Source organism: Schistosoma mansoni, chromosome 6, assembly GCF_000237925.1.
Source record: "Schistosoma mansoni strain Puerto Rico chromosome 6, complete genome".
Taxonomy (NCBI): Eukaryota; Metazoa; Platyhelminthes; class Trematoda; order Strigeidida; family Schistosomatidae; genus Schistosoma; species Schistosoma mansoni.
In genome coordinates this window covers 1,229,477-1,249,468 of record NC_031500.1, presented here as the reverse complement: position 1 = coordinate 1,249,468, position 19,992 = coordinate 1,229,477, and the positions used below count along the sequence as shown (strand labels likewise).

General features: G+C 36.9%; 2 protein-coding genes across 4 annotated transcripts in view; one reads left to right on the top strand and one right to left on the bottom strand.

The window, feature by feature from the left end:
• The window catches only part of Smp_179260 (putative alpha-galactosidase/alpha-n-acetylgalactosamini da se), a gene marked incomplete at its 5' end in the record, with an annotated part of 21,518 nt that extends 16,243 nt beyond the window's left edge, over nt 1-5,275 (top strand). The window contains 3 exons of the mRNA XM_018797893.1: nt 2,091-2,413; nt 2,740-3,414; nt 4,790-5,275. Of these exons, the coding sequence (XP_018652890.1) occupies nt 2,091-2,413; nt 2,740-3,414; nt 4,790-5,068 (1,277 nt within the window). The 3' untranslated portion in view covers nt 5,069-5,275. The remainder of the gene's footprint in view (nt 1-2,090; nt 2,414-2,739; nt 3,415-4,789) is intronic.
• An 8,863-nt stretch (nt 5,276-14,138) lies between these two features.
• On the bottom strand, nt 14,139-19,895 carry Smp_179270.1 (putative heterogeneous nuclear ribonucleoprotein (hnrnp); the record flags this gene model as incomplete). 3 transcript variants are annotated; one of them, XM_018797890.1, is made up of 9 exons in its annotated part: nt 14,139-14,256; nt 14,290-14,519; nt 14,556-14,708; nt 14,789-15,201; nt 15,239-15,309; nt 15,485-15,623; nt 19,419-19,559; nt 19,591-19,746; nt 19,781-19,853. In XM_018797890.1, 9 exons carry the CDS (start codon nt 19,851-19,853, stop codon nt 14,139-14,141), a joined length of 1,494 nt encoding a protein of 497 aa, XP_018652889.1. The 3 variants fall into 3 exon arrangements, with proteins under 3 accessions (XP_018652889.1, XP_018652888.1, XP_018652887.1); XM_018797891.1 differs by having other exon boundaries at nt 14,154-14,256; nt 14,294-14,511; nt 19,781-19,895; XM_018797892.1 differs by having other exon boundaries at nt 14,154-14,256; nt 14,294-14,519; nt 14,556-15,201.
• Between the last annotated feature and the right edge of the window lie 97 nt (nt 19,896-19,992).

The following is a 19,992-nucleotide window of genomic DNA, read 5'->3' as shown; positions in this document are numbered from 1 at the left end:
AAGAAGAAACGGCCGTTCAGTGCTTCCAGGTTTTCCATGGTGGTCTAGCTCCAACTGACTCATGATCTCAATTGTACAAAATTACTAAAATCTCTACAAAACCCCCTTCTGAAAATTGGAAGAGTCTGATGTTATGCACTTTGGAACGGATATTTTTCACATGTCTGTTAATTGAAAAAATAAGAAAAAGAGAATTCAGCGAAGAAAATTTTCTTTTCGACGAAATCATTTACTTAAGCTGTACATTCGTATATATAGTGATATGGAAAATATATTTCTATAGGAGGCTAGAAAAGATTGCATTATAAATGGACCACATAACATGGACCACAATGAAATATTAAATATTTTCAATAACTGTCACCCTTCAATTCAATTTACCTTAGAGGCAGAATCGAACCACGAATTCCATTTTCTTGATGTCCATTTGAAAAGATTGCCTGATGGTTATTTACAAAGATCTATGTATAGAAAACCCACTTGGAATGGACAATACACGAATTTCCATAGTTGGGTTCCACTGAGTCGAAAGAGGAACTTAATTCACTCTTTATCATCTAGGATTAAGCGAATCTGTTCTAGTGACACAATAAATGAAGAATTACTTCATCTTCGACAGACCCTCATCAAAAATGGTTATCCACCGAGGTTCGTTGATAGCAACTTAACATCTAAACGTCAGCAACAAATAACTTTGACGGTGCAGAAGAAAACCTTGTTTATGAATATGGAATTCAAGGGAGACACGGCTGCTGAAATCCTGAATAAACGGATTTCAAAAACGTTGAATAAAACTTTCTACACAGCCAAGCTCCGAATCGTTTTCTCTAGCCGGCCTACCATTCGGGGGTGTGTTAAGGATAAGCTTTCGCTTTGGGCCACATCGATGTGTATTTATAAATTTACTTGCTCATGTGGAGCACGTTATATAGGCCGCACAAAGCGATCGCTTTCCAAACGTATCTCTGAACACTATCCAGCTTGGCTCCTAAAAGGTGAATGTAAGAAGATAACCAGTTCGATACAAGAGCACTTGATCAATTGCGGACACATTGCTCCAAAAGAGACGTCTTTTAAAATAATCCATAGAGTTAAAGGAACCGGTTCAAAGGGAGGTCGAATCAATATTTTATGCACTGCTGAGGCATTGGCAATCCATGAATTCAAGCCTGAACTTTGCGTGCAGAAACGATTTGTCCAACCTCTTACCCTTCCTTGGCCCTAATTCCCTCATTGGGTACGTTTTTTTGGTTTTTTGTTTTTGTACTTTTATCTGATTATTATCGGTTTTTGTTTTTTAAATTACTATTTTACATTTAAACTCTAATCAGTTATTATTATTATGACCTTTGTGTTTGTCACTTTTCTTCATATCTGTTAATTGAACTATTATCTGACCCATAAATTATTTTCTTCCTTACCCCCCCCCTTGATTAGTACGTCACCTCATTTATTATTTATTGTCGAATCAATTTATAATGCAATCTTTTCTAGCCTCCTATAGAAATATATTTTCCATATTACTATATATACGAATGTACAGCTTAAGTAAATGATTTCGTCGAAAAGAAAATTTTCTTCGCTGAATTCTCTTTTTCTTATTCAATGACAATATGAGTTATTTTAGTTATCTAATTGAAAAAATGTTAATTTTCTATCTTTTTTAAACTCGTGCTCTATCACTCACCTTCATTTCATATGGTTACTCAAAACTAACTCAATCTCCTAAACCTTCATGTTCGACTCTTGATATTGCCCATTCTGATAAGAGGTGGATCACGACTATATCATCTGTAAAGTAGTTTCAGGGAATGGGTCGCTTCATCAGTGTAACATGTTTGAAAAAGGGAAAATATGGTGGCGGATTTGCATCCATATACCATACTATTCTCTTTGAACCTAACACAAAACAATGCCGTCATACATTTTTTATGAATGTCGGAGAAGTTCACCTATCAAAGGATATTATTTTGATAAAGTGAATGTGTTGATTATGTTTTGATAAAACGATGTTTTGTGATAATATACACCTCAATCGAATTACACTTCAGTTAATTGATACTTATTAACTCATCAATTTTTCTATTTAGATAATATGTTCACGGTGCTAACAATAGTTTCGGGAGTAGCCATCCTCACTCTAAACTGTGTGATGTGTTTGGATAATGGATTGGCTAGAACACCACCAATGGGGTGGAACACATGGCGACAGCTTGGATGTCAAGTAAACTGCAACAACAATCCAAACAACTGTCTTAGTGAGAATGCAATCAAGCGAACAGCTGATAAACTGGTTTCGGATGGTTGGCGAGATCTGGGTTATAAATATGTGATACTTGATGATTGTTGGTTAGCGAAACAGCGTGATCCGAAGACGAATAGAATAATGGCAGATCCTTCAAGATTTCCCAGTGTAAGTTGATCTATATCATTTGATATAAAATGTCCACAACTTGTGTATTCTGTTTGAGCAATATAAAACTATACAAATCACTTTCATCAGACTGTTAAGCTAATTGTAATTTTCTTCTTCAGTAATAATTTTCCTGTGTGATTTACAACGTCAGTGTACTGATCATGAAAGACATATCATAGCTTTCCTTGTGTGAATCAATATGTTACAGTAGATATGTCAGTTATGGCTTATTTTCGACTTCCTTTTATCTTTGTCAACTTTCACTTTATGGTACCTTTTTAATTCGTATATTCTTAAACCTCTAAAACATATTTCGTTTCCAGGGTATTAAAAGCCTTACAGAATATCTGCACTCCAAAGATCTTCTACTCGGTATAACTCTTGGTTACGGGAACATGACATGTTCCGGTTATCCAGGAAGTATCAATCATTTGGAATTGGATGCAAAATCAGTGGCCGAGTGGGGAGTAGATTATGTAAAGATGCATGCATGCCACTGTGCTCAGAATACTGAACCAGATGGTTTTGAAAAATTCAGTAGATTACTTAATGGAACTGGTAGACCTGTAACGCTTTTGTGTACTTATCCAGCATATAGCTATTGGCTTTCAAATCACAATTTGGTGGACTGGGAAAGATTACAAAATAACTGTAATTTGTGGCGAGTGTCGTCCAACGTGCAAAGCAATTGGGGATCTATAATCAGTATCATAAATGGATACAAACTTCGCAACGATGTTTTACCGAAAGTGGCTGGTCCAGGACACTGGAACGATCCCGATATGTTGGTCTTAGGAAACAACGGACTTTCCAATGATCAAAAGCGAGTTCATATGGGCATGTGGTGTATGTTCGCTGCTCCACTACTCATCTCAGCTGACATGAACAATGTGGATCAATTCAGTGCATCTCTGTTACGTAACAAACATTTGTTGCGGATAGATCAGGATAAAGATGGACATCAGGCGGAATTTGTCAAATCGCGAAATGATGTGCAGGTGAGTTGATTGCATTAGATTGAAATTCTTATACATAAGTGTTGAGATACTTTTGTTTCCGTCACAAAGTTTTTTCTATAAAATGAATGAGTAACTACTTATTTTAGGTTCTCTATTCATATTCTAAGATGTCCAACACCATACATTCAATTATGCAGTTATTCTTTCCCTTAGTTGTTCTTCAACAAGATCACAAGATGTCGTTAATATGAGTATTAGTTACTGCTGTACTGAATGATAACAAACCTTTTACATCTGCTCCAATTGAATTTACCGATTTACATGTACGTGCCAAAGCACATACATTAGAAGAACCAAGAGAAGAGTACATATTCGCATTTCTGAGCATGTTCCAAAGAAACTGAAGCTGAGAATGACTAGGGCTCTCAACAGTACAATAGCTCGGCATTTACATGACACTAGACATATCATTGAAATCTCTCATGTTTTTAAAATTATTAGCAAAGAAGTACGGCTGATCTCCGGTTCGCTGAAGCGATCGCAATCATAAAACCTAAACAGAATCTATGTATCCAAAAAGAGACAGTAATAAACTTATTACTACCCTAGTAATCCAATTTTTTGTGTTTTTTCTTCGTCATCAGTTTTATTTTGTCAGAATGGAGTTTCGTGAAGATTTTAGTGATTTTATTTAGTTCAGATCATGAGTCGATTGAAGCTAGACCACCATGGAAAACCTAGAAGCAATGGACGGCCGTTTTGCCCTATTGTGGGACTCCTCAGAAGTGCGCATCCACGATCCCACCTCGTGAAATTCGAACACAGATCATACCAGTCTCACGTCAGAGCACTTAACCGATAGACTACTGAGCCTGCATTTGTTTTTATTTTGGTCAATATTTAGTTTAGATTATAGTCTTCCTCCATTAACCAATTCTTAAACCACCCTTCCACTAACACATTTCCGCTCACTTGTCTCTCTTAAATTATATGAACTCTCCAAATTCTATTCCGTTATTACGTAACCCATCTTCAATTCCATGAATTCTTTATTACCTCTAAAATTATCACACATTTGATCTTATTAGTCTTTGAACTCCACTCAACTTTACACCACCCACCCTTTATGCTTCCTTCATTCTAAAGCTTAACAACCTATGACCTTTCCTTGCACGTATATATATAGTTATCTTTGATAACCTTTTGTCATTCCAATCCTCTATATTCACTTATGTCAATAGTTCCAGACAATTTATTACCCCAATGCTATAATTCTAATACACATTGGGTTGTAGGTAACTGATGTGATACCACTCCATATAGTGAATTCATATTATTCTACATCAATATTTGTTCTTGCGTTATTTCAATTCATAAAGGGAACTAATTACATTATATATTTCTGTTCATACAGTTGTGGATACGAAAATTAAATAATTGTCCAAGTGGTTGGGCAATTGCTTGCATCTACACAAGAGTTGATGGAGGACCAATCAACTTTACCACAAATCTGGATGAATTCAAATCACAAATGTATACGATATCAGGAGATAAATTCGAATTATTGGATGTATTCACTGGTGATAGATTCAAAGATGTACGATTGACAGAGAATTTTACAATTCCTATCAATCCATCTGGAATAATGATGTTTCGAGTGAATCCATTCGAATTGATTTATACTGATCAATAAATTGATGGACTGTTCCCTTTTCATGGTTTCTGTTAAACTCAGTTCATTTCATTCTGATGTGATTTTAACTGGACAGTTATTGAATGCACCATTACTGAATAACTAATCATTGGATAATTGTTATAAAATTTATCAATGCACACTCCATGCTTGCGGTTGCTTTCTCTTCATCACTATTTTGTTATTAATTAAATTTGATTTTATTTCATTTTGAGCATTTCCATAACCAAATAAAATATGGTACTAACCCACGGAGGACAGTGGAAGATGGTCACGTAATATCATGGATTGGCTTAAATTAGACGCTAGCACCGACGTATGCCAGCTTAGTGGCTTAGAGGTTAGGCGTTAGCGCACGAGATTGAAGGTTCTGGGTTAGGATGTCCCATGTGGGATCGTGGATGAGCACAGCTGAGGAGTCCCACACTAGGACAGATATAAGTAATGCCTATCACCAAACGAAAGTGGAGTGGTTGGTAGCAGAAGGTTGGGTAGATTGAGGAGAAGAGAACGAGAACAGTGAGTGATTGATATGGAAACGAAGGAACAACGAAGTCTGAGACAACTGATTGACACCTTGTAAATGAATTATTTACTGTATAGTTCTCAGATTTTACCATAATTTTCGGGCTCTCCACTGAACATAGAAGGATTATATTCACAATGATTTCTAGAGATGATGTAAAAAGCCGACTGATCTTGTCCATCATCAAAGTTCGTCGGATTATAGTAGTCTGCTTTTACATTTAAGTTTAGTACCAAAATATAAAGACCTACAGTAGTAGTGACCCGCTGTTCGAAGAATAAAATAACCAGAAGTTTAAAAATAAAAGTTAAGTAATTTCAGAAGCTTAGGGAAACAATCAACTCAGTTCACGATGTTCATAATACAAAACTGATTTTGAATAAGCCACTCACTCGTTGTTTTTGTTGTTGTTGTTGTTGGTGGTGGTGGTGGTGGTGGCGGTGATTAGTGCTTTAGCGGGATCACATTTGATTTGTAAAGATAAAAACATAATTTACAAATTACATCATTAATTCCATTCTAACTGACTAATATCTTGAATTTGTTTCCATGATGATATTTTCACTACATCATTAAACTTATGGAAAACTGATATATTGAATATCCAGTTCCTGGTACATCTCAACGAATTCTTCATAGCCTGAAAAATTTAGATATACAAGATGTATTACTTATATGGTTATTAATGTACGTATAGTTTATACATAGACGTTTCGTTTGTGTTTTCAGTTTTACACCATACTCAATTGTTTTACTTAAATTCTATGAAGCACTTAACGGCCGTTTCGACCCCTTGTGGGACTCCTCAGCAGTGCACATCCACGATGCCGCCTCGAGAGATTCGAACCCAGGAGCTAAACATCTCGCTGGGGAGTCCTACAATAGGACGAAACGGCCGTCCAGTGCTTCCAGGTTTTCCATGGTGATCTACCTTCATTTGACTCATGATTTCTATTACTAAAATCGCCACAAAACCCCCTTCTGATAATGATCATATGCTCACTAGTGACTGGCTCCATGAGGTATTTCCTGGCGTTACAAACTACATGAGAAAACTTTAATTATGGTTATAGGTATCAATGCCAAGGTTGGATTTGATGGTTTCGAAGAAATTGAACATTAGATAGAAAGTTTTAATACTACATACAACTTTTTTTGTCATATCCCAATAAGCAGAAAAATTGTATTGCATTGTAAAGAAACTGTATCAGTTCATGATTGTTTTTCTGTGTTTTATTGTCATGTTAAAGGTTATTTGTGCGATTTACTAACAAAGTGTATTGATAACACACAGTTATTCATCTTCAAGTAGTGTACAGTAATTATTATATACCATCCCTAGATACCATCATACTGTAATGAATAATATACATCAGTGTACTTTTGTGAAACTCCGCCTGTAGCTCCTCCGGAGGCTACTGCCAGTCCCAAGCCCTGATTAAAGAGGAGGGTTGGGCATGGGGTTAGCGATCCCATCCCGTAAAAAACTAACTCGCTAAAAACCGCTAATACTTTTGTGTCTCTAAAGTGTATGTAATTGGATTGTTGAATATTTATGATCTTTGGATCCGCTGGCCAGACACTATCAGCAGCAAGCTACTGTGGGAGACAACAAACCAGATTCCAGCGGAAGAAGAAATCAGGAAAAAGCGCTGGAAGTGGATAAGACACACTTTGAGGAAATCACCCAATTGCGTCACAAGACAGGCCCTCACATGAAATCCTGAAGGTCAAAGGAGAAGAGGAAGACCAAAGAACACATTACGCCGAGAAATAGAGAAAGACATTAGAAGAATGAAGAAAAACTGGATAGAACTAGAAAAGAAGGCCCAGGACAGAGTGGGTTGGAGAATGCTGGTCGGCGGCCTATGCTCCATTGGGAGTAACAGGCGTAAGTAAATAAGTAAGTTAATATATATATATATATATATATATATATATATATATATACCGCATCAATGTTCCAATATAATTAATAGAGCCCTTAGTAGAAAAAATGACAGACAAATAATGTGAATGGAAATGAGCATAATTAATCCTATAGACATATGAATAAGTGAACAATATATTTTAAGAATATATAGGGTTGTGGTGTATGCTACTTATGTATGTCAACATAAGTAGTATGCAAAAACAATCAGAAATGAAAAACCCTGAAAGTAGAAGGCTGAGAAGTTCGAGTTGAAGGAAATAGTAACGGAAATTGGAAGGAATTATGAACTGGAAGAATCTGTGGAGGGCCAACAATTATATCAATTCAAAAATAGCAATAAAATTATTACGTCCAAATGTGGCAAGACTATAACTTATGGACGAGCCAATCAGAAGCGTTTGAGGGATTTCAAGGTCACGACGCCAATTTCAGTGCCTAGTGCTCATGCACAATCAGTTTACAGTGGATTCTAGAGAAGACGTGATAATTAAGCGTCTACAATAAATAGGAGTACCAAGAAGTTCCTTTATTTGTAATTGCAGTAATCAAATGACTTTTAGACTTTAGGCAGACTACCATGATATTGTCCTTCGATGTAATATATGTTGAAGAAAGACGTCTTCTAGAATAGGAACTTTTTTCGCCCGATCCAGATTGAGACTAAAGCAAATAATAATAATTGCCGCGAACTGTATAATAAAAGCCGTAGTAACTTACACAATCGGAGTACACGCAAACAATATTGAAGCTATGTGGTCAATGCTGAAAGAGTTTCTGCGACCTTATCATGGCTCAAGAGACCGACTATTATGGAGCCATATGGATGAGTTTCTCTACCTTATGCATTACGATTTCAGAACCTTTGAACCTCTTACTAGACTTGATAAGTTTATGGACCATGTAAAAGGAGTGTATCCACTTTAATTATTTGGTTTTATATAATATATTTTTACACTATACTGACGGTTTACTGATTGGTTAATATTTCTTAAGGTCACTTAATATTCGTTCAAAGGTCATCCATAAATTATAGTCTTGCCTCCAAATGTTAATATTATAGTATACAAATTATAAGTTATGAACACAAATAAAAGTTAAGGGACGTTACTTAAAACAGCTGGTTGGTGCACGTTCCGTTGCGTTTGGTACCAGAATCCACAACTATAGATAATCGATAATCCCACTGAAGTTGATCTGGTTCCAATGATATCGCTAAACGTAGGATAGTAATGGAAATGTTGCTACAGTCTATAAATGTAAATGATATATGTTTCAAAGGTCATTTATCGTAACCACAAGCAACGGAGAACAATAGACGTGTGTATAGTGGTGCATTTACGAGCGTTTAACAACGTGTATCATGCAATGAGTAATACAGAAAGGAAAGGTTGTGGACTGAAGATCATAACACTTAAACAACATGTACAATCATTTGGTGGTAAATGTACAGACTATGACAATTAACAAAATAAATGCAAGTAATATCAATGGGAAGATTCAAACAAACAATACTAAGTGAATTTCAACTTCGCCCCATTGCACAAGCAAGTGGCTATCAGGACTTATTAGTTGAGTGGATAACACGATGGCATTTGAAGCGAAAAGTACTGGGTTCGAGTCCCAGAGTGAACATCAACTCTGAGATGCAGGTACATCCAGCTGACGAGTCTTAAATAGGACGAAGTGACGCGCGTCCTGGATTCCACTGCTAGCCACTATCCATCTTTGCTTACCATGCTTGTGAATTTACGCTATATCGAGGCAATACACACAGTATGCACATATACCAATAAGAGAGACTGATCAACTGCAGTCCAAAAACATCAATAGGAAGATACAAACAAACAATACTAAGTGAATTTCAATATGGTTCTTATATTTTAGCAAGATATTCTGTAATTTTATATTGATAACAGAATGGTTTTCCTCAGCTTCTTTCTCGTTCATTACAAGGGAAAGTAATAAGTGTTATCATGTTACCAGTGATGAATGTGACTGATAGAGGGATTCAGTTCAAAAACATCTCTTTTAGGATCTTACAGAAATTCTTGGAACTGAAGGTACTTGAATGACATCTTGTCATCCTATGTTTAACGGTATGATAGAGCATTTGACTAAACAATACAAGGCCACATTTACTGTCGTACATGACAAGAACGATTGGATCACTAACCTTCGAATCATAGTCGTATAGGATATCCGAAAATAATTTTATATTTGTAGATGTATTCACTGGTGATCCTTTCAGATTGGTTAGACTAACACAGAAGTTTATAATTCTTACTAATTCATAAGGAATAATAATGTATCTTGACTTGATCTCTGAAATCATTCATAATATAAACGAATCATAGATTATGTATAGTTGAAATCATGAGTCAATTGAAGCTAGACCACTGTAGAAAACCTGGAAGCACTGGCCGGCCGTTTCGCGAGGCGGGATCGTGGATGCGCACTTCTGAGGAGTCCCACAATAGGACGAAACGCCCGTCCAGTGCTTCCAGGTTTTCTACGGTGGTCTAGCTTCAATTGACTCATGATTTCAACTATACATAAAAATTACTTAAAATCTCCACAGAAAACCCCCGAATCATAGATTAGTTGATTGATCTGATATTAATTATGATCATGTTCACATTACTATTGGTCAACAAATAATGATTGAATGAAGATATCGTGAGATTAGGAATCAAACTTCTCAGATCAACATTTATCAAGATAATTTAAAACAAACGCACCATATCTTGTTACTATTCATCATATGAAGTTAAGTATGTCCTATTTTAAAACTACTCAGATTCGGAGTGTTATAACTTGTGGCCGAGTGGATGCCTTGTTAACGTATGATGTGATAAGACCGCCAATCAGAGAGCAGCGAATTGTCGATCGGACCAGCGATACACGAAAGTCGTACGAGCAGTCTAGAGTACGTATCGGTCCTGCTTCTGCCTAGCCCAGCCAGTTAAGTCCAGAACCGCCTTTGTGGTATGAATCATTATATTTCAAACATACTGAGTCTATATACCAATCAAACTGTCCACATAGAACCATAACATAGAAAGTAAGACATGTACAAGATTTAGCCAACTGCGTACAGACTTCATTCAAAACAGCGAAGACACATTGGAGCACACTTAAAGCTTTCAGCTAGGTGAGTCCATCAAAACTAATGCGGTCAGCACCAAATGTCGAAGACTTACAGAGCTATTTATTTATTGAAACATACATATTGGTACAAAGAGGCACCAGAATATACACAAAACAATGAGAATGGGAAGAGAAAGGGGGAAGATGCGTATATATAAAAGAAAAAAGGAAATAGGATGAAAAAAAGAGAAGGGTGATGATGGGGGGGACTGAGATGTAAAACCAGAAGACTCTTTCAGTTAAGAAAGTTATAACCACTCTTTATGAAGAAAGTAGAAGAAGGTTACAGCAGGCTCGCCACTGGCTTCTATTCTGAGACATATCTGATAACGTCTCTAGCCACTATGTTGCACCATCTCTCGGACTCCAACCAGGGAGTCGTAAAAGACCGACAGAAGCCAACCCTTTGCAGCTCTCTTTCATGCCACGACACCATGTCATACACTGACCACCTCTCCGCTTTTTCCAACCAGTCCCAGAGTCGGCAAATAATGCACGACGTGGAATTCTCTGAAACGACATTTGTAGAACATGTTCAAGTCACCGAAGTCGGTGTTTCAAGATGGTGACACCAATCGAATTATCGTCTCTGCGCCCGAACACTCGATGCCGAACCTCTGCATTACTAACATGGTGTTGCCATCCGATGTCAGCAATCCTTCGAAGACAATGATGATCAAACACAGAGAGACGTCTAACATCCTCCACTCGGAGAGGTCAGGTTTCACAAGCATAGACCAAAACTGCTCTCACCGACGCATTGTAGATCCGACCTTTTACAGCCAGACTAACATCACGAAGGCGCCAAAGATGGCCCAGATTGGCATAAGCCGCTCTGGCTTTCCTTATACGTGCATCAATCTCATCACTCACGCCACCACCAGCACTTATGTAGCTACCTAGATACACGAACTTCTCAACTACTTCAATCTGCTCACCATTCAGGGTGAAGACTTACAGAGCTATTGATTTTGAGGATTTACTTACCGCTACAGATTTATCGCCAATCAATAAACACACTAAAATCGACCCAATTTATCAACTTTATCCAACTTCCTTTTAAGGTCCCTTCCATGGTGTGGGCAGCCGGTAAGTGATAACTGCCCTCATACCGCTAACAGCACTGACTGAAGCTTTAAGATTCATGGTTAATGAAACCATCATATTTCTGCAAAATATTTATTCCATAAACACTTTATTTTGATATAGGTCTCAGTATTTTTAAGGTTTTGTATCTCCCAATAGATGATGCTAAAGTGATCAGTCTCTATTAGCATATGCACATCCTGAACGATCAAACCTTAATATGGTTATTTTGTCACAAGTTTGTTGAAATGATGGATTAAGGCTATCAGCAGAACGCATGATGCAATCTATCCTACTACATGCCTCCAAGTTTGATGTTCATACTGAGACTCGAAACCAATACTTTTTTGCTTCAAACAGCAACGTCTAATTCACTGAGTTAATGAGTCTAGACAGCCACTAATTCGTTCAACAGTACTGGGTTACCATCCACGTAGATATCAAAACACATGGATAGAAACGCATGTAGCCAAGAATTCTAAAGTAGAACGAAACACACATTGTGGATCCCCTCTGTTAGCGATAATCCACCTTTAATCATCCCATTAGGTCTATAAAATTAGAACCCGACAATCTACCGTGAAAATAACAATTTCCTTAAAAGACCATATGCTTATTAAAGACAGTTTTGCACTGAAATGAGGGATAAATGATTATATAGCATATCGACCTCCTAGATAAACATTCACGAGAAAAACTACTCATAATCCTTTCCAATGTAAAGTGAGGTTTAGTTTGCGGTAATTTCTACAACTATATTAGTCAAGTATAGATTTCAGTCAAGCATTTATCCGAATGGAATCGATCAAGAATGTGTAACGATCCCAGATGTTATATCCCTTATATTTATGAATAAAGACGAAATAATCAGGATAAGCCCAGGAGATGAAGTAATATCGACCGCGACGAAAATATGAACAGTTCATAAGCGACAAATGATAGCTAACAAAAGCCAGGAACAACATACAACTGAACATTTAAGAGACAGAGTGAGGTTGTAGTCTAGGAACGAAAAAATGGAATTAATGACAAGTCTTGGGTTTCTGCGCGAAGTCCATCCATCTATATGGCTAAATAGCATCCCAACATTATAGTTGATGCCAGTTCGAGATGAAAACCCTAACCTCTAACTTTCAATCCTAATTTCTCATACTGATGTATAACACTCCTTTGAACCTAATAGTATTTTCTCAAGGCCACTTTGTCATCGATCAAAAACCATTCACATATTCTAGTCCTGCCGAAGATATTTGGCTCAATTATACGATTCCGAACGATCACATACTATATCACTCATGTCGAAGCAAGTCCATATGGCGGATCCTTAGTTAAATGCTCTTGCGTAAAATTACTCGGTTGACAAAATTGAAACAGCCGAAGATTGGCTAACAGCTCTGCACACAATCCAATAAGTGAGAACCAATTGTCCCACTTAGCTCAAGCTACAAAAGTGATAACTAAACTACTAATCAGATTGATAGATGTCTTCCCTTATCCATAAAATCTCACTTTCTCATCTAACCATCTTTGCAGTTTTATGGTAGGCATAATTGATTTGAATGGGTTATCATCTTCCACATCCTCATCTGTTATTGCACAATAGACCACTCTAGAGTGAGACAGTGGTCTGTCAGTCAGAAACACCAATTTCAACCTAGCTAATAGTTGTATCATTGGTATTTATAGGCAGAGTAATACTTAGAGCAGGATGAACTGACTCCTACTTGGTTAACGAACTGCACTAGGTTATGTTCACAGATTAGTATCTAATAATCATAAATATGCGCTTTTAAGAACATTCACAAATAACTGCCAATACCTACTACTTTCAGTAAATATGCTGTATATTCGTAACTTTGCTAAACTAAATAAATTCCCATCTGACATCGATTCTCAAGAACTAGGTATGATTTCCTGGTCAAAATGCACTGAATGTCGTCGAGCATGACATTCCAGTTAAGCATACTGAATACTGTATTGTTCGAGTAACCACGACACAAATCCTAATGATTGCTACTACCAAAGTGACCTAGGGTACCATTGCCGCTTCAGTGTAACTAACAATACAATATATGCAGAAATTATGGATAACCATAAACATGTATCTGACAGTATTATGGTCCATACTCGAAAGTATGCAAAAGTCCTTGGTTACAAGTTTAATTAACATCATTAATATTAGTTTTTGTGGTTGAGATTCTTTAAGGCAACTTAAAACTTGACTTTATCACTCGATGCATAAAATTACTTTGCTGAAGTAAATGTTGGTGTAATGTAATACATTATACCCCCCCCTCACAATTGACACCCTATCTCATATAGGCAAGTGAGTACTATAAGTATAATATGAAAAAAGTCTACTACATGGTTGATAAAAATTAATACAAGTTTTTAATAAAATGTTTATTTTTTTGTAATTGTAAAGTATACATAAAATAATACCTCATGTTCAGTAGTGATTCCCATGACGATATCTGTAGTCTGAATAACCCTCTCCTGTAAAATACTTGAGATTAAAAGTAAAAAAACTTGCCTGAATGCCCAATTGGTCCCCTTACACTTGTGCCGTTGTGAAAACCGTCATATGACTGATTAAAATCTGGTCTACTTGAACCTGAATTGCAACCTACATCTTCCGCATAATTTATATCATCATATTCATATTGTTGAGGAGCAAAGTTAGCGTATTGTGATCCTTGATGGCCTCTACTATTGTGGACAGGAGGAGATCGACGACTAGAAACTGGTGCGCTGTTGTTCTATAAATAAATAATGTAATCCTAACAGCGACTTACTATGCGAGATGAAGGAGAAATTCCCTTAGGGGTGGATGCTAAGAAAAGTTCGATGTAACGAGGTCCAATTTTTTCACGATCTTTCTTCATTGCCTCCTTCGCTTCATCATGACTGGCAAAATCCACAATTGCCTCTCCGGTAGGTCGGTTAGCCTAAAATATGAAGAACAGAGATTTACTTATTATCAAGGCATAAGAAAAGAAAGTAACTAGGAAGTATGAAGGCAACTTACAGCATTGAATCGCATCCGAATGTTGACTGGTTGTAAAGGAGAAAGGAAACGATCAATATCCTCTTTGGTTGCTGAGTATGGTAACCCTCTCATACGAACAGAATGCCCAGTCGAACTTTGAGGATCATCGTATTCGTAATGTCCAGGTGGCCCAAAATTAGATCCTTTTGAGGGAGAAGGTCCTTCGAAGCCTCTAGGAGGAGAATTGTATCCCGGGTGTCCGAAAACATGTGGTGGTCGACCATAGGGTGCATATCTTCCAGGAACTGGACCTCTGTTTGGGCCTGACCCATTTGGACTAAACGGAGGTGCATCATATCCTCCACGGGGACCTCCATGATGCCCCGCACCATCAGGATGACCATCACGACTGCCTCGACCAAACATTGGTCCTCGACCCGAACTACGGCTTTCTAAATACGTTACCTAAATTACTGTTTGGAAGCTTACGATTTATTTCCATTTGGCGCTGTATGGTCATGTTGGCCTCCATCATTGTACTTTCAAATATTTCAATGTATCTGAAAAAAGAACAACTATGATAAAGTGGACCATCTGGAACAATAAATTTTATGAGAATTAACTGACAAGTTGTTCACTTAAGCAAATAAATATTAAGCATCCCATACGACGGACCATTACGTAAAACATTAATAATAATACCCAAACCTCCCATCCAAACCCGAAAATATGCACCTGTGCCCTATCTTCTCCATATGTTTCTCCTTTGCCCGAGCTAGACTTTCAGAAGATGTGAATTGGACATACGCTTCCCCCGTGCAACGACCCATATGATCCACCAACAACCCGATACCGTTGGGAGCTATTTCCAGGCCTGTCGATCCCAAGAATTCATAAAACCCGAGAAATTAGGAAAGGAATGAAACAAATAAAACGATCAGACGTGTTATACTAAACAAGTTAGTAACAGCCTAAGATAAGCTCCTTATTTGACCAAAAGTAGCTGCAATCAGTAAAAGCGAAAAAAACAATATTAGAATGGGTTTATACCTTCACAAATACATTTGGTTAACTGACAAGACATATGTGTGATATCATGATTTAGGGTTTTTAAGTTTGTTATACAGCCAGTAATAAATAGTGGGTCAAGAAGTGGTTGTGTATTAGTGCCTATTGTGCTGTCAGTCAACAAATGTAGCTATCATGAAACTTATTAATAAAAACAATGATTAAATACGGACCATCTTCAGTTAAAAAAAACCATCCCAGATGATGCAGACACTACTATCCTTACTTTGTATCCATTAATTTCCTTCCATTATGCTGTTGTAGTAACTCAAACTGATATATATTTGTGCGCCAGTCTGTTTCGCTAATAAGTGATTGATAGTCACGCTGAAAAATCCAATAATATCTCGTTTAATACATGTTTGCCCTACCTTTTCCAGCAGATCTTGAGAGTCGGATGGTTATCGGTCTTTGATTACGTTTTACTGACCTTCCCACTGGTTGCAAATGACATGAAAACGTATAATCCGTTCCTCTCGCTTGTTTTTATTTTAGATTTTACTGTGCGTTCTAAGTAATTTGTTTTCGCTTCCAAGTTTAAAAAATATCGGTTATATTAATGGCTTACAAGTATGTTATTTTTTACCCTTAAGTAAGTTATTTATAATGTACTGAAAGATATTCAAATGTCGTAGGTACAACTACCGGTAATTATCTTAGAAAGATTGTACCTAACTATCACAGCCGTCAGACTGTGCTTGTAAGGAATTATTAAGAATTCTTAGTTGTAGTTGACCTTTTACACAAAACACAAGTTGTTTCTGTCCAAAATGAAAGAATCCTCTTTACACCATGGCGTTCGCATCCTTGACATGAATTTTATGAGCATGACCAAACTACTAACCCATCCAGCAAGTGTAAGACTATTTCTTTGAATTATAAATGATAGACATTTCCTGTTTACTATGACTTAGTGACATACATTTCGTCGTCGAATTCCATTACGGGTACTCAGGTTTGAGAAAAAAAATATTACTGATTTCCAAATCAAAAATATTTATTTTTAGGTCACTTAACCTGTGACCTGGCACTATATTGTGTTACTCTTATCAATCGGAATCTTTTGAAATCTACAAACAATCGACTCCATGGGCTGTTTCCTTCCAGCAATCGTAATAACACATCGATAAAAGTAAACTTTTTATTAATTTTCTAGCTGCTAACATGAAAATTCTTGAAAACTACTATAAAGTAATTTCTCATTTGGATATAAAGGCAAAAAATATTTACTCGGTATAATAAGACCTTCGAACTACCTGTTTGTGACTGCTTTCACTAAGTCTCAGTTTGTTGCAAAACCAAGGTCAATGTGAACTTTATCAGTACTTTCTGGAGTTGCTAAAATATTTTATATCAGACTGTGGGATTTTGGACATTGATCAATATTGGATTGCTTGATGACTGACAACCAAAAGCATAACACGACTACAGATTTCGTGACTAAAAACCATTGTGAGCTGTAACGTAGTAAACCTAGATGAGCAGACATGCATCAGACCAAAGTACTCTAACGGCCGAGAGGTTCGTCACAGACACACTAGAGTTAGGTTTTCTGATTAACTAAAGTGCGGTTAGATATACAAAATGTTTGTCATTATGCTAAGAGTATCTGGAGATTGATATGCCATTTAAACTCATACGATCAGTTGAATTAACAAATAAAAAATGCCATCTTATGACAGCAATCACACTCTTTCAGTGTGAGTACGACAAGCCTAAATACGACCTTTCCCGTTGACATATAAGTAGTAATGGTTTCTAGAATTTATTTATCTGAACATAAATATTGGTACAAACGAACAGCGAATACATATGCACCAGACAAGAAGTTTCATTAGGTTTGTGTGTGGGCTGTGATGCTACCCGAAGACTCCCCACGCTCGGCAGTACCAGGGTATTTGGGAGCAGTTTTTGGAAAGCTCGTTCTGCATAAAGGCAAAGGATCCCACTGTTTAAAGATTACCATAACTCAGAGAGGAATTAGCTATACACAAAACGTTGGATAACACTGAATTTGTTGGCTGATAAATGTGGTGATTAAATCTGTTTAAGAGCACACATTACAGATCGCAGGAACGGCTACTATGCAACAGTCAAAACTACGAAATGAGTTAAAGAAAAAGACATCAGCTACCTAAAGGCAAACAGAGATAGCGAAGTATTTTGGTGGACAGAACAGAAAACTTTAGGTTTTAAACGGCGTTTTGCGCATATATGCTAGGGATCAAGCTTTGGTGCTCAAGCATGAAGCGAATCTAACTACCAAACTTTCTAACCACAAACGTATCGAAGTATATATTAAGGTGGTCAGTAAAATACCACTCTACTGACAAGTGCGTTAGCAAAACTTCCGGAGTCCAAGAAACAACTATATGTAGTGTAAAAAACAGAAAAGTATGGTCGATACCTACTTTAATTACATGAAAACTTACATGATGCTATATACAATGATACAAATGAAAAAACTAGATTGCTCACTTAGGGTGCCTTAAATCGAAGGTAATGATACGTCATTACTACTAATGTGCAATAATTTGATACCACAAGCATTACTTAGCGATGCGATGAATATTGAAGTTGTATAGCGACTGTGTAAAATGCTTTAGTCGGAGACTTAATGAAAAATTATCAAAATACCATACTTGTATAAAGTTGTAAGTGTGTGGGATAAGAAAACACAGTTCTTGGTCTTGAGAAGACAACTACATATATGTAAAGCAATAACAGCAGAATGTGCGAGATACTAACGAGATGAGGCCGAATCAAGGAAACCTTCGTGAAAGCCCTTTTTACGGAGTTGAAGATACTGCAGACTAGATAAACATAGTGAAATTACAATCCACTGCTAGCTACTACAAACCGACACAGCCAAACAAACCGTAAACAAGTACATCACGCATTTAGATTGTTTACGTAGTTATTGGTTTGGGTCAATAGTGAAGCGCTCAAACGCTTGCGCGATTTGCACGTGAACTCTACTAGGAGAAAAGCATGGCAAGATAGGGTCTATTTGGAAACTACCCTAACACAAAACACCAAAATACCTACACTAATCGTCATCGCATGTATCTAAGTTGACAAAAGTATTTTGTCAAAAATTAACATATTTTAGACTAAGAAGTTACTGGTAAGAATAAGCGACGATATTGTAATTTACGGATAACTAGTTTAGGATTTTGATGCGAAATTTATTCACTCATTTAGCTAAATAGCGTCTTAGCATTTTGGCCAATGTTAGTTTGTGATGAGAACCATAAATCTAATTCCTAACACTGATCATCAATTGTAAACCATAATCCTAATACTTTACACTGTTTTCTAATCCTCTTTTGAGTAGGTGGACATTCTCATGGCTACCTAGCGTTGCTTAAAGGTTGTCTATAAATTAGTCTCTTCGAATTTGTTTATCAAGTACCATTAAAAAGGTTAACGATAGAAACTGCTCTAACCAAAACCAATAACTATTCCTTTGCAAATAACCATTTGTGTTACCTGTTTATAATAAATTCTATGTAAGCTACAAAGAATCTGACTGAAAAACCTTACCTTTTGGTATATGATACAAAATGGATAATAACACATACTATTAATAGCTACTTACCGTTAAAAAAGGCAAATATCTCTTTTTTCTCAGTATCGTATGGAAGACCACGTAACCTAACAACATGCTCCCTTCGATTTGACGAATGATAAGGTCTGCATCCCATAGCGTTATTCAAATCTTCAGAGCATGAGTCAAATACTTTCCAGGTTATTGAGTAGTCGTGAGTTACCTTCAATATAACGGCGGCCCAAATGTTGATTATGATGTGCCATGGCCTTTTGCTTATCATCTTTACTTTCCAGTTCGATGAAAGCCTCTCCATTAGAACGGCCATTAGACCCCTGAGGAAAATATATACCACGCTTTCCACCTCTTATCCTGCAATCTACAAGAGATCAAAACATGGACAACGCGAATACCGTGGAAAAAACTGATGATATCATCCGCATTCGCTGAGAACGGAAGACCTCTAATACGGACGACAAAACACATTGCAAGCCTGCAAGCTAGCTTTGCAATATGGCGCGGCACAACTACCAGACCTTGACATATTTAAACACATTTCAGACATCAGTAGGAAGAATAAGATGTCAATCGATCTATATTAATCCTTGCGACTTGTAGTACTGAG